General features: G+C 40.8%; 1 protein-coding gene across 1 annotated transcript in view; it reads left to right on the forward strand.

Moving 5' to 3' along the window:
• Positions 1 to 14,878, forward strand: part of uhmk1 (U2AF homology motif (UHM) kinase 1) — a 36,723-nt gene that overhangs the window by 11,823 nt on the left and 10,022 nt on the right. Inside the window, exons 3-7 of the mRNA XM_038794906.1 lie at positions 40 to 231; positions 3,827 to 3,921; positions 6,113 to 6,189; positions 6,843 to 6,938; positions 7,100 to 7,188. Coding sequence (XP_038650834.1) covers positions 40 to 231; positions 3,827 to 3,921; positions 6,113 to 6,189; positions 6,843 to 6,938; positions 7,100 to 7,188 — 549 coding nt within the window. The remainder of the gene's footprint in view (positions 1 to 39; positions 232 to 3,826; positions 3,922 to 6,112; positions 6,190 to 6,842; positions 6,939 to 7,099; positions 7,189 to 14,878) is intronic.

The raw sequence follows: 14,878 nt of genomic DNA on the forward strand, positions 1-14,878 counted from the left end.
AAATTCTTAGAAATTCACTCTTTTGTCTACTCCATACAGGATGTTAAATATATTCAGACAGATGGCTACAGAGCTCCCGAAGCAGAGTTACATAATATCTTAGCACAGATGGGCTTGGAAAGTAATACGGAATGCACAACAGCAGTTGATGTTTGGAGCCTTGGAATAATTTTGCTGGAAATGTTCTCAGGAATAAAACTGAAGGAGACAATCAAATCTCCACAATGGAAGGTAAGAACCAAAACATTTACTGGGAAAGTAATTAAGCGATAACATTTAAAATAAGCGGGAAAATATCAATTTTTGAAATCATAGTGCTTTACATACATTCCGAAATTGAAAAGAAACCAGCAAAGGCCAGTTGGATCAAACAGCCAGTTTTTATGTGGTAAATTTTATGCAAAAAGGGGAACTTCATCTACCATTGTGTGCTAAGTTTACAAAGCAAGGGATAGATTAATTGAAAATTTAGGAATTGGGTGGGAGAAAGTACTTTATTTTCCTTAAGTAACTTCATGCCACCTTTGTGCACATGTCCACAAGTTAACAGATGAGGCGTATTTATGTGAATAGTTGTGGGCAGCAGCTGTTTGAATATGGAGTTACGAGGAGCACGTCCATTCCTTTTGGCTCCATACTCGGGTACGTTTAAAGAAAATCTCCGCCGTAGCGTCCATCTAAGTGCTTTTTCTCCCGGTGATCCCATTAAACGTTAACAGGTGATCCTGTTGTTTTCCTGAGTAAATTGACCTTACTGTTCTAATGTCAAAAATAGGCAGTGGGTGATTGCGAAAAATTGATGGCTTGACGGGAGAGAAAAGCAAGTGCTTTATCCAATCCAGGTCCCCACCAAAATAAAAAGCATGTTTTGTACAGACATGGATCTTATTCATTTTAATGATGCAAAATAGTATGTTTCCTTGCACCTTTGTTTACAAAGTGACCTAATTCAACATTACGTCCAGAAACCTCTATCAAGAAATGCAGTCTTGATCAGAGTTGCAGAATTAAAATTTATGATCCACCAGGCTGAGACGGAATAGAACATCCAAGAATCCACTAAATACAGAAAAGTGTGACACATAGTCCTGCTGTAAAATTAGAGATCTACAAAATTATGTCAGGGATTCGAGCATGGATCTCATTCTCCCACTTTTGCAGCACAGACCACTTTTCCTTCCCTCAAAATAATGGCTGGATTTTGTTGTCGGGTGGGGGTTAACTGTCAGCATTTGCCATTCCAACTTCTCTGAAACAGTCCACATATTCAGTTAAACACAAAAATCCAGCAGTTGCCATTGGCACTCATGTGCGCCTGCATAGGGTGCATTATTGAAGACTGCCAGATTGCAATCAAAGAAAAATCACTGAAATTACTAAAATCTTCTTATTTGTACTATTGATCTCAATGTAACAAGCCTTGAAAACGTTATACCTCATTCAGTGAAGTTAAACAGTGTTTTTAATCTCGAATTACATAAAATCAATGAATAGCCTCATTACTCCATAAAAAACTAATTGTATTTGAATTTCAAATTTCTCCATTATAAAAATTGAGATGTCAGTTTTAAGTTTATGCTATTTCAATTTGTATGTTAATGCCAAATAAATCCCCCAATCATTTTTATCTGTTTAAAATGTTTCATTTAAAACATTTAGGTGCATTTTACCTCCTAGTTTGCAGTCTGGGAGAAAATATGTCAGTGTAATTGGCTCTTTGACTACCTGGTGGATATATAAAGGTTCCCTTGACTTGGCATATGATTCAAATTGGCATGGGGAAAGGAGAAATCCATGTTATGATGATTGCTAGGTCTTTGTCTGGCTCTGAAATCCAGGCCATAGCATTCGTTCCTCATTACCAGCACATTTATTTTATATAGAAAATAGGAGCAGGAGTAGGGCTTTCAGCCCTTCGAGCCTGCTCCCCCATTCATTATGGTCATGGCTGATCATCCAACTCAGTAACCTGTTGCTGCTATCCCCCAATTGATCCCTTTAGCCCCATGAGCTATATCTAACTAATTCTTGAAAACATACAATGTTTTGACCTCAACTGTTTTCCGTGGTAGTGAATTCCACAGGTGTACCACACTCTCTGGATGAAGACATTTCTCCTCGTCTCAGTCTAAGTGGTCTACCCCATATCCTTAGATTGTGACTGCACTTTCTGGGCTCCCTGATATTGGGACTACCCTTCCTGCATCTACCCTGTGTAATCCTGTTAGAATTTTACAGGTTTTATGAGATTCCCCTCCTTCCCCATTCTTCTAATCTCTGGCATATTAATCCTATTCGACTGAATCTCTGCATATGTCCATCCCGCCATCCCAGGAATCAATCTGGTAAACCTTTGCTGCACTCCCTCTATAGCAAGAACATCCTTCCTGAGATAAGGAGACCAAAACTGTGCACAATATTGCAGGTATGGTCTCACCAAGGCCCTGTATAATTGCAGCAAGACATCCCTGCTCCTGTACGTGAATCCTCTCGCTGTGAAGGCCAACATGTAATTTTGCCTTCTTACCATCTGCTGCACCTGCCTGCTTACTTTCAGCGACTGGTATGCATGGACATGCAGGTCTCATTGCACATTTCCCTCTGTCAATCTATAGCTATTCAGATAATCTGCCTTCCTGTTTTTGCTACCAAAAGTGGGTAACCTTACATTTATACACATTGAAACTGCATCTGCCATGAGTTTGTCCGCTCAACTTGTCCTAATCACCCCTGAAGCATCTCTGCACCCTCCTCACAGCTCACCCTTCCACCTAATTTTGTCATCTGCAAAGTTGGCGATATTACTTTAGTTCCCTCATATAAATCATTAATATATGTTGTGAATAGCTGGCGCCCTAGCACTATCCCTGAGGTACATTTTAATGTTGAACAAACATTACAAACTATAACATCCCCTCCTGCACTATATGACAAAGTGTTAAGGCAAGGAGTTTGTATCCCCAAATTTACTCCAGTTGTTGAACTCAGTGCCACCATCGTGGGAACTGAAATACTTCTACCAGAAAGGCAGAAGTCACTGTTGCTATTCACCAAGCTGGCAGCTTGTTAGAATTAAAAAATTTCTCCTTTTTAATTTTTCCAATTAAGGGGCAAATTAGCCTGGCAACTCCACCTATCCTGCACATCTTTTGGGTTGTGGGAGTGAGACCCACGCAGACACGGGGAGAATGTGCAAACTCCACACGGACAGTGACCCGGGGCTGGGATCAAACCCGGGTCCTCGGTGCCGTGAGGCAGCAGTGCTAAAGAATTGCATTTATGCCGTGTCAGAGCAAGTAAACGAACCCACTCCTCCGTGCTAGAAAATGGCACTGTAAGTTATTTATTTTCTAGTAACAAGTGTATTTTGCTCAGCAGAGCTATCTGCAAAGTCTTTTCACCTGCTGAAGGCGAATTGTATTGGCTTGCATCATAATACTATATTCGATTGGGAGACTCACGTAGGGTAGGGTTGGAATGGAGGAGAGAAAATTAATTATGTTATGGGATAGAGTTGAAGAATATGTGGCCAAGCATTGATGTGACAATTTTGCACTTTCAGTTTTGGGCTATAAAGTTTAGATTGACATTTCATGTTGTTTGGGGATTATCCAAAATTTAATTCTGCCAGTGTTCTGCATTTCCTACAAAACCGCTCAAAATTGGCTTTTTCTACACTTAAGTCAAGTGATCTCTGTAGCTCAAAATGTGGGACCAGAAAAATTCTTCCACAATTTTAAAAAGATTAACGATCTAAATCTTTACCGTTTTGATTGCACTTGATATTTTTGCTCTGATCTAAATGTTTCCATTTTATTCTACCTAGGCAAACAGTTCTGCCATCATCGATTCCATTTTTGCAAGTAAAGATATGGTTTACTCGGCTATCCCAGTGTATCACCTCAGAGATGTTATCAAAAGGTTAATTATACGCATTAAGCATCTTGAACATTACAGCTTGCGTTCTGTCTGAAATCTGATATTTGTTATGGACTTACACTTCACAGGCACATAAATGTATGCGCATTTATTTTTAGACTGAGTGCCGTTGCAGTCCCAGGGGGCCATAGGCTACTCTCTCCTTTGAGAGAGCTGACTGGTCATGATTTAACCTGAGGGTGCCGCAGCTTGGGTGAGGGGCAAAGTTGAGAAGACTCGTGAATAAACTCAGTACAGGAATTGAACCAGCGCTCTTGGCGTCGCTCCACATCACGAACCTGCCGTCCAGCCATCTGAGCGAACTGACCCCCTATTTTTAGACTAACTGAGGACATGAGCAACTGGAGTCCTGTAAACAGTTTTGATTGCCTTAAGGAGGGATATAATTGCAATGGAGCAGTTCAGTAAAAGTTCACTATTTTTATCACTGGAAAGGCTGAGCAGAATGGGCCTGCATTTAATGTGGTTTAGAAGAATGAGATGTGATCTTATTGAAACACAAGATTCTGAAGGGGCTTGCCAGTAGATGTTGTCTCCTGGGGAAACCTAGAAGTAAGAGGCACAGTTTAAAAATACGGTGTCTCCCACTTAAGACAGATGAGTAATTTCTTCTTGGGGTCATTAGTCTTTTGCATTCTCTTCCCGACAAGCAGTAGCAACTGGGTCATTGAACATGAGTTGAGTTAGACAGATTTTTGATTGACAAGTGAGTCTAGGGTTATTGGGAGGGACAGGAAGGAAAGTAGATCTGAATCCGATCAGCCACAATATAATTGAATGGCAGATCAGGCTTGAGCAGCCAAATAGCCTACTCCTTCTAATTCTTACATTAGGATTCTTATACATGGCTGTGTAAACGGGGTGCTAAAGCCTAATGGAATGACTACTGATCTTTGTCCCAACCAGTGTTAATATTTACAGGCATTCATTGTTGGGCAAAAAAGTGCCACAATATAGGAGTTTTAAAAGTGCTATTTAAGTATCCTTTTCCTGTCCACAAAATATCCTAGTGCTTCCCAAGTAAAATATTTTGATGCACACTCATTGCTGTATGTAGGTAAATGTATCAATCAATTTGTACGGAGCAGGCTCCTACAAACAACAGTAAGATAACTACTAGATGATCAACATTAATGAAAAAAAAAATAGCTCGATGCAAAGTGTTGGCTTTTTATGAGGAGAACTTCCCTGCTCTTCAAATGAACTTGTTTGAAAGGTGGACCATTGTCTGTATTACACTTGTCAGCTTAGACTATGTGCTCATTACACTGGAGTGAGCCTTTAATCCACAAACTTCGAACTCTAAGTCAGGAGTACTACTGCTGAGCTTGACACCTTTATTACACCTTAAATTGGCTCAAGTTATTGAAAAATTTGGTTATTTAACTGCACTTCAAAGTGGTTTATATATGAATTTTACAGTTGTGATTATTTAATGAAGCAACAGAAGACTTCAAATTGCTGGTATTTTCAAAAGCAACTGATTAACAACTTGTTTTGAATGTGTAATATGCCGTTGATGTGTAATATACCATTAAAATATGACTTCTGGCAGATATTTTTATTATCAAAATAGATCCCTTACAAAAAAGATGTGTTATCGGTTGTAAGCGAACCACACTTTTAAAAAAAAAAAAACCCAATTATTTTTTTCCAATTAAGGGGCAATTTAATGTGGTCAATCCACTTAACCTGCAAACATATTTTGGTAGTGGGGGTGAGACCCACTCAGACATGGGGAGAATATGCAAAGTCCACATGGACAGTGACCCAGGGCCGGGATTGAACCTGGATCCTTGGTGCCGTGAGGCAGCAATGCTAACCACTGCGCCACCGGGCTGCCCTGCAAACCACACATTTAAATATTTCTTGGAAACAACAGCACTGCTCACTCGACAATGTGTCTGAACTGCAAAACTTTCCAATGCATTTTAATCTTAATGTAGTGTGATTCAATATAGCAATACTCCTCGAGTAATTGTGCTATATTAAAGAAGATATTTCAGTCCTGACATTTGTAATGAAACAAGAGATATTAGAAATCTGTATGAGTATATCATTATGGATACAACTTAATCTTGCCAGTTGAAAAATATGTAGATGGTTGCATATTAAATTATTTACACTCTTTTATAATACTTGCCAATATTTTCTCCCGATATTTAAATTATAGCATGCTTCATGATGATCCAGCACAAAGAACTACAGCAGAACATGCTTTATACAACCCTTTCTTCAGCATTCCCTTTGGTGAGTTCAATATCCTAAATATTATTTCATGTCATAAAGAGCACAATGTCCAAAACTTTACAATGTTCTAGAGAGGGATATGGTGTTCTAGTTTACATTTAATATGACTATATTGTGAATTATATTGGAGCCAAGAGACTTGGAGGATCTGCTCTTTCTTGTTCTTTTGTTTTGGGTATGCAACTTAACTATCCACAGTTAGCCCTGATGGGAATATTGAACAACGGTGGCAAAGTGAATGTGAAAATCTGTTCCTGTTAACAGATGCCAAAAAATGTATTTGGTTCGTCTATGCTATGCCAAACATAAAATAAGTAGATTTTCTGGCTAAAGTGTACTGAACTGATTTGACATATTTAACATATGCAATATACATCAGTATATTACTGCAAAAATGTAAAACTCTACCATCCCTCACTAAAAATCAACATCCAGTTCCTTTGCAAAGTTTCATTGGTGTTTGAGAGAATTTTGCATTCCTTCCTTTTTGTTTTTGGGAAGAGCCCTCAAAACCCAACGTTGTTCAGCTGCAGTATAACTCCTTATTTACATGTGACGTGTCAGAAAAACATAACGTTTTCATATGCTTGCATTTTTAATTAAAACTGTGACAATTGAAATGAAGTGCTCACTGCATTCATTTACTCTAACAGCACCCCATATTGAAGATTTGGTTATGTTACCAACCCCAGTGCTGAGACTGCTTAATGTTATCGATGACAGCCATCTTCAGTGTGAGGAATATGAAGGTCAGTTGGTGTTACCTTTTTCACTTCAGGGCTTGTATTTTCTAAGCAATTAACTATTGGGAAGGAAGCAAGTTTGGCTTGGATAGCTTGACTAGGTGTTGTTTTTAAACACATTACAGAATTTGAATTTAACTTAAAATTCAGTTTGCTTTTTCAAACAGATGTTGTGGAAGATGTGAGAGAGGAATGCCAGAAGTTTGGACCAGTTATATCTCTGCTTGTCCCAAAGGAGAATCCTGGTAAAGGCCAGGTAAACATTTCCTCATTTTTGATATGTCTTTCCTTGATTTCCAAAGTAAGGTAGTATTATTTCCTTGGGGAAAATGTAATCTGATCAGACATCAGAGCAGCTTGATCCAGAGACTAATGAAAACAGCACAGGTTTTGTTGAGGACTTAAAATACCTGCATTAATATAGCACCTTTCACAGGCATTTTATACCCTATGAAGTACTTCTGTAATGTAGGAAACATGGCAACCAATTTGTGGACAACAAGCTCCCAAAAGCAGCAATGTGATAATGACCAAATAATCTTTTTTGTGGTGTTGATTGAGGGATAATTATTGGAGAAAACACTGCCGTGAGACCTTTTACATCCACCCGAGAGGGCCACGGTTTAACATCTCATCCAAAATCCTTTGAGAATTCCACACTCCCTTAGTTCCACACTGGACTGTCAGCCTTGATGTTTGTGCTCAAACCCTGGAGTGAAACTTGAACCCGCAACCACGTGACTCAAAGGCAGCTAGGTCACAGGTGACTCTTGAATGAGAAGAGATGTATAATGAGCAAACTGTAGCAGTTTTCCTTGATACTTTCTATCGCTTCAGGCAGGTGACTTGTTAGGTTTAAATAGCGAACTGGACCTGTGGGATGTTAATCTTTGGATGTTTATTTCATTCCTCCATTAAATTAATTCAGCTTTGATTTTATGGGCAGCACGGTGGCGCAGTGGGTTATCCCTGTTGCCTCACGGTCCCAGGTTCGATCCCGGCTCTGGGCCACTGTCCGTGTGGAGTTTGCACATTCTCCCCATGTTTGCATGGGTTTCACCCCACAACCCAAAGATGTGCAAGGTAGGTGGATTGAACGCGCTAAATTGCCCCTTAATTGGAAAAAAAATGAATTGGGTACACTAAATTTATTTTTAAAAAAGCTTTGATTTTTATTTCTTCCTCCTCCTCATGTATTTTTGTGTTTATTAAAGTCAGCACTTGTATAGAATGAATCTCAAAGAAAATAGTATGCCCTACGTTCAGCAGTGTGCATTTTCCTACTCTTCATTCTGGCTTTGGGCCTCTTCAGGAGCCCACACAATCCCATGTTCAGTCCACATGGATTCAAGAAGTGGTTGAAGGCACTGGTTATAATAATCTTTATTGTCACAATAGACTTGCATTACACAGTGAAGTTACTGTGAAAAGTCCCTATTCGCCACATTCCGGCGCCTGTTCGGGTACACAGAGGGAGAATTCAGAATGTCCAAATTTCCTAACAGCACGTCTTTCGGGACGTATGGGAGGAAACCGGAGCACCCAGAGCAAACCCACTGAGGAGAGAACATGAAGACTTCACACAGACAGTGATCCAAGTCAGGAATCGAACCTGAGACCCTGGATCTGTTAAGTAACAGTGCTATCTACACTAGAGCGCAAGTCTTAAGAACTTGCCGTGTCCCTAACCAAGATAACAACAGAATGGGCTACAAAGCACAGCCGAGCACTATTTCTGGCAGTAGCGTACCCCTCCCCGATGAATTCAATGCATTCTATGCTCGGTTTGAGCAGGAAACCATCAAACTGTTGTCACTTGCCCCAGCAGCCTCAGACACACCCTCGGATCACAAGTCAGTTCGGCATTCTTGAAAGAGAACCCTTGGAAAGCCGGGTCCTGGCAGGGCCCCTGGTCGTGCACTCTGATCCTGTGCGGACCAACTGGCGGATGTGTTCACGGACGACTTCAACCTCTCCCTACTCCATTTCGAGGTTCCCAACTGCTTCAAGAGGACCACCATCATACTGGTGCCAAAGAAGAACCAGCCAATGTGCATCAATGGCTACCGTCGAGCAGCATGGTGGCGCAATTGTTAGCACTGCTGACTCATGGCGCTGAGGTCCCAGGTTCAATCCTGGCTCTGGGTCACTGTCCGTGTGGAGTTTGCACAGTCTCCCTGTGTTTGCGTGGGTTTCACCCCCACAACCCAAAGATGTGCATGCTAGGTGGATTGGCCATGCTAAATTGCCCCTTAATTGGAAAAAATTAATTGGGCACTCAAAATTTTTTTTTTTTAAATCATGACTACCGTCTGGTGACCTTTACATTGATCATTATGAAGTGCTTTGAGAGGTTGGTCATGAGACACAACTTCATATTCCCAGAATGCTTTGATCTACTGCAATTCGCATACCGCCGTAACCGGTCCACAGCAGATACCATCTCCCTAGCCCTACACTCCTCCCTAGAGCATCTCGGCATTAAGGACTCCTATGCCAGACTCCTATTCATTGACTACAGCTCCGCCTTCAACCCCATAATCCCAGCCAAGCTCATATCCAAAACCTCTGACTTGGCTCCTCCCTCTGCAACTGGATCCTCAACATCTGATCCATCGACTACAATCAGTGAGGATACACAACAATACCACCTCCATGATAGTCCTCAATACTGGGCCCGCAAGGCTGTATGCTTGGCCCCCTACTATACTCCTTATACACAGGTGACTGCTTGGCAAAATTTGGCTCCAACTCCATCTACAAGTTTGCTAATGACACGTCTGTAGTGGGTTGGATCTCAAACAACGATGAGTTAGAGTACAGGAGGGAAATATAGAACCTAGTGGAGTGGTGTAACAACAACAATGTCTGCAAAATTAAAGAACTGGTCATTGACTTCAGGAAGCAAAGTATCATGCACACCCCTTTCTGCATCAATGATGCCGAGGTGGAGATGGTTGACAGCTTCAAATTCCTAGGTGTGCACATAACCAATAATCTGTCCTAGTCCACCCACGTCGACGCTACGACCAAGAAAGCACAACAGCGTCTACACTTCCTCAGGAAACGTAAGGGAATTCGGCATGTCCACAATGCCTCTTACCAATTTTTACAGATGCACCATAGAAACCATCCTATCTGGCTGCATTACAGCCTGGCATGGCAACTGCCCGGCCCAGGACCATAAGAAATTATAGTTTTGAACACAGTCCAGTCCATCACGCGAACCTGCCTTCCATCCATTGATTCTGTCTACACCTCCTGCTACTTTGAGAAAGTGAGCAGCATATTCAAAGACTTCTCCCACCCGGGTTATTTACTCTTCCAACTTCTTCCATCGGGCAGGAGATACAAAAGTCTGAGAACACTCATAAACAAGTTTAAAAACAGTTTTTCCCCCGCTGTTACCAGACTCCTAAATGACTGACTTTCTTATGGACTGATCTGATATCTTCACACACCTTCCCACTGAGTAGTACTGCACTCTGCATGCTCACCCGTTGCCTGTGACTATGTATTTTCATCGTGTATTTATGTATGCCCTATGTTCTTTTTCATGTATGGAATGATCTGTCTGGACTGTACGCAGAACAATGCTTTACACTGTACCTCCGTACACATGACAATAAAACAAATCCAAACCAAGCTGTTCCAGTTCAATTACAGCATTTGGAACCTACCCAACAATGTGGAAATATGCCCAGGTATGTGTCTCCACAAATGCAGGACAAACTTAATTCAACTGATGAGCAGCCCATGAGTCTACTTTCTAGCATCAGCAAGAAGTGATGGAAGGTGCTTCCATGGCGCTATAAAGTGGCACTTAATCTGCAGTAACCTGCTCACCTAGACTCAGTTTGTCACCAGAACCACTCGACTCCTGACCTCATTAGAGTCTTAGTGCAAAAATGAACAAAAGAGCTAAATTTGTGAGGAGTGAGTGACTGCCCTATGACATCAAGGCAACTTTTGATGGGAGTGTGGCATCCAGGAATCCTAGCAAAACAGATGTCAATGGGAATCTGGGAAAACTCTGCTGGTTGGAGTCATAGCTAGCACAAAGGAAGATTCTTATGGTTATTAGAGGTCGATCATCTCTGTTCCAGGACATCAGTGCAGGAGTTACTCAGGGTAGTGTCCTAGGCCCAACGATCTTCAGCTGTTTCATCAATAAGTTCACTCCAAGGTCAGAAGTGGGGATGTTGTTCAGTACAATTTGCAACTCCCCAGATACTGAAGCGGTCTATTTAAAAATGCAGCAAGACCCGGACAAAGTTCGGGCTTGGGCTGGAAGTGGCAAGTCACATTCACTCCACGCAAGTGCTAGACAATGACCCATCTCCGACATGAGATAATTTAACCATCTCTCATTGACATTCCACAGCCTTATTATTGCTGAATCCCCCACCATTCATATCCCATGGGTTACCATTCACCAGAAACTGAATTGGACCAGCCATATAAATGCTGGGGCTACAAGTGCAGGTCAGAGGCTGGGAGTTGTGTAGAGGATAACTCGCCCAAAGCTTGCCCACCTCCTACAGGTCAGGAGTGTGATGGAATGCTCTTCACTTGCCTGAATGAATATGGTTCCAAGCACACTCTCAAAACTCAACACCAGTCAGGAAACAGCAGAGCGCTTATATTTACACCCCATACATCACCTTAAGCATTAATTCCCTCCATCACCAACACATAGTGGCAGTAATGTTTACTATATGCAAGATAAAGTCATAGAGGATTACAGGTCCTTCGGTCCAACTTGTCCATGCCACCCAGTTTTTACAACTAAGCTTGTTCTAATTGCCCACATTTGGTCCATATCTCTCTGCACCCATCTTTCCCATATAACTGTCTCAATGCTTTTTAAATGACAAAATTGTACCCGCCTCTACTACTGCCTCTGGCAGCATGTTCCAGACACTCACCACCCTCTGTGTGAAACTCCCCTCTTACCTTAAACCTATGCTCTCTAGTTTTAGACTCCCCTACCTTTGGGAAAAGATGTTGACAATCCATCTGATCTGTGCCCCTTATTATTTTATAGCCTCCCACGCTCCAGGGAAAAAAGTCCCAGTTTATCCAGCCCCTCTTTATAACTAAAACCGTCAAGTCCTGGTAGCATCCTAGTAAATCTTTTCTGCACTCTTCCTTTTTTAGTAATATCCTTTCTATAATAGGGTGGCCAGAACTGAACACAGTTTTCCAAGTGTAGCCGTACTAATGTCTTGTACAACTTTAGCGTCCCAGATGCATTTCAGCAGCTCACCAAGGTTCCTTTGACAGTACCTTCCAACCCGTGACTTCTACCACCTAGTGGGGTAAGGGCAGCAGGCACCACCACCTGCATGTTCCTCTCCAAGCCACACACCATCCTGATTTAAATCAATATCACCATTCCTTCACTGTCTCTATGTGAGATAAACCTGGAACTCCCTTCTAAACAACACTCGTAGGTGTAACTACATCAGATGCACTGCAGTAGTGCAAGGTGGCTCATGACCACCTTCTCAAGGGCAGTTAGGGATGGGAAACAAATGCTGGCTTTTCCAGTGACACCCCCGTTCCATGAAAACGTTTTTAAAAAAAATTCTGGTATCCTTCACATACCACAGAAATAAATACAGACCGACAAGAAATGACCATATCAAAATGCAGATTGGCAGTAGGATTAGAGTAATGTATTTTGTATTAGATTGGTACAAAACTTTAAACTTAGGAGGTGCTCTATTAATTCTATATTTACAACATGAGCTCTTTGCAATAAGTGAGCAGAATTAGATAACACAGGAGATGACCATTTGGCCCATTGTACCAGAGCTCTCCAGTTCCCTTTTGAAAATTATTGAATTTCCTTCCACTACGCTCAGGCAGTGCATTCCATATCATAACTCGCTGCATTAAAAAATTCTCACCTTCCCCCTTTTTCTTTTGCCAATTATCTTAAGTATCTGTCCATTGGTTACTGAGCCTTCGGACACTACCAATAGTTTTTGAACCCTTCATGATTTAGAATAATTTGATGAAATCTCTCCTAAACCTTCAGTGCTCCATGGAGGAAATCTGAGAACGCGCACCAACAGATTCAAAAACCGCTTCTTCCCCACTGTTACCAGACTCCTGAATGGCCCTCTTATAGACTCAACTGACCTCACTCCGCATCTTCTCTTGAGTTGTAACACTATATTTCTTCTGCTTCACCAGGTGTCTTTGTATTTATATAATGTATTTATTATATGGCCTATGTTTTTCGTGTATGGAGCGATCTGCCTGGACTGCAAGCAGAACAATAATTCACTGTACCTCAGTACATGTGACAATAAATCTAAATCTAAATTAAGTCCAGCCCTTCTAGTCATCCCATGTAGCTGAAGTACCCCAACCCTGATACCATTCCAGTAAAGAATGATTTTTACCCTCTTTTAGGCCTTGCCATCCACCCTAAATTACAGTGGTGCAAATTAAACCGTATTCCATCTAGTGAAAAACCAGTGATTTTTGACGGTTTGGCATAACTTCTTTGCTTTTGTAGTTTATGCCTCTGATTCTCAAGCCAATGATCAATCACGTATCGTTTTGTTTTTTAAAAAAAGTTCTTAATTTGCTCTGCCTCCTTCAAACATTTATGTACATAATCCCCCAGATCTCTGTTCCTGCATCCATTTTTAATGTGCCGTTTGAAAAAGGACTGTTCTTCTGATTTATTGAACAGAATTTATTGTTCTTGGAATTAAGGATTTTGTGTAGACCAAAGAACACGATCTTACATTTACTGTAGGTCTACAATATATTGAATATGTTTGAAGTTAAAACAGTTAATTTATTGTATCTTCATTATTACAATGGAAGGAGCCTCCATATGCCATGGTATTACCCAATCAGTTCAACAATCCTCTTTTGTTATCTTGAATTCTGAGCATAGGTGTGAAATTGGAATAGCCTGGGGCAAGGGAAGGAATTTCCGCTCTACGCAATCAAAGCAGTGAAGTATTACTTCACCTAACAAACCCAGCTTGCAATACAGCTGTCAGATCTGTGTTTTTTTTAACCTCATGGAATCAGAACACTACATATAAAGCAGGAACTAAAGATGTGTAGGTAGATGGATTGACCACTTTAAATTGTCGCTTAATTAGATTTTTTTTAAAAAGCAGGAACTGGCCGAGGACAACAATGGAATTTAAACTGAGGCTAATGCAGTATGCTTCTACCTACAGTGCCCCTGTCTATCCATAGTTAATGACCTGAAACAGTTTGTATGCACATTCTTCCCCACTAATGTAACCAAATGTTCTGCAGGCAATGGAGCAGCTGTTATTCAGTACTTCACATCTTTTGTACAGAAACTTAGTAGGAGAGATGATGGTACATGGACAGCACTTTTTAAAAATCCACATGGGCATTCTGGATAGTCATTAATCATTCAACTTTAATCAAGGAGAACTTGAGGATACCAGGGATATGGACAGCACAAAGCCAGTTATCCATAGAATTAGTTCCAAAAGGCAACCACACCTGCATATCCTTTAAGCATTATTTCCTGGAATAGAGGATCTTTTTGCACTTAAACAACATAGAAATGATGTGCATTGAGAACAGTACTAATATTATGAATAATTTCTCACTGCAGCTTTAAAAGAAAATTGGTTAGTCAATAAAGTAGACAATAAAGTAAATTGTTAAACTTTAATATGCTGAGTGCCCTGATAATGTTTTCTACCAATTCTGGTCAAGAAAATAGGGGGCAGCGGTTCATTATAGATAATCTCAACTGCATGTTCATTTAAAAATCAATATATGCATTTCAGGTTTTATGAAATATGACGCATGGTCCTTCTTAAGCCAGAAGGAACACGTTTGTTAGAGAATCAGGATTGATGTTACTTTAGATGGATAATACTTATGGGTTACGTTTTGCTGTCACATTTACTCCATGACTGCAAAAA

Source organism: Scyliorhinus canicula, chromosome 4, assembly GCF_902713615.1.
Source record: "Scyliorhinus canicula chromosome 4, sScyCan1.1, whole genome shotgun sequence".
NCBI classification, from domain to species: Eukaryota; Metazoa; Chordata; class Chondrichthyes; order Carcharhiniformes; family Scyliorhinidae; genus Scyliorhinus; species Scyliorhinus canicula.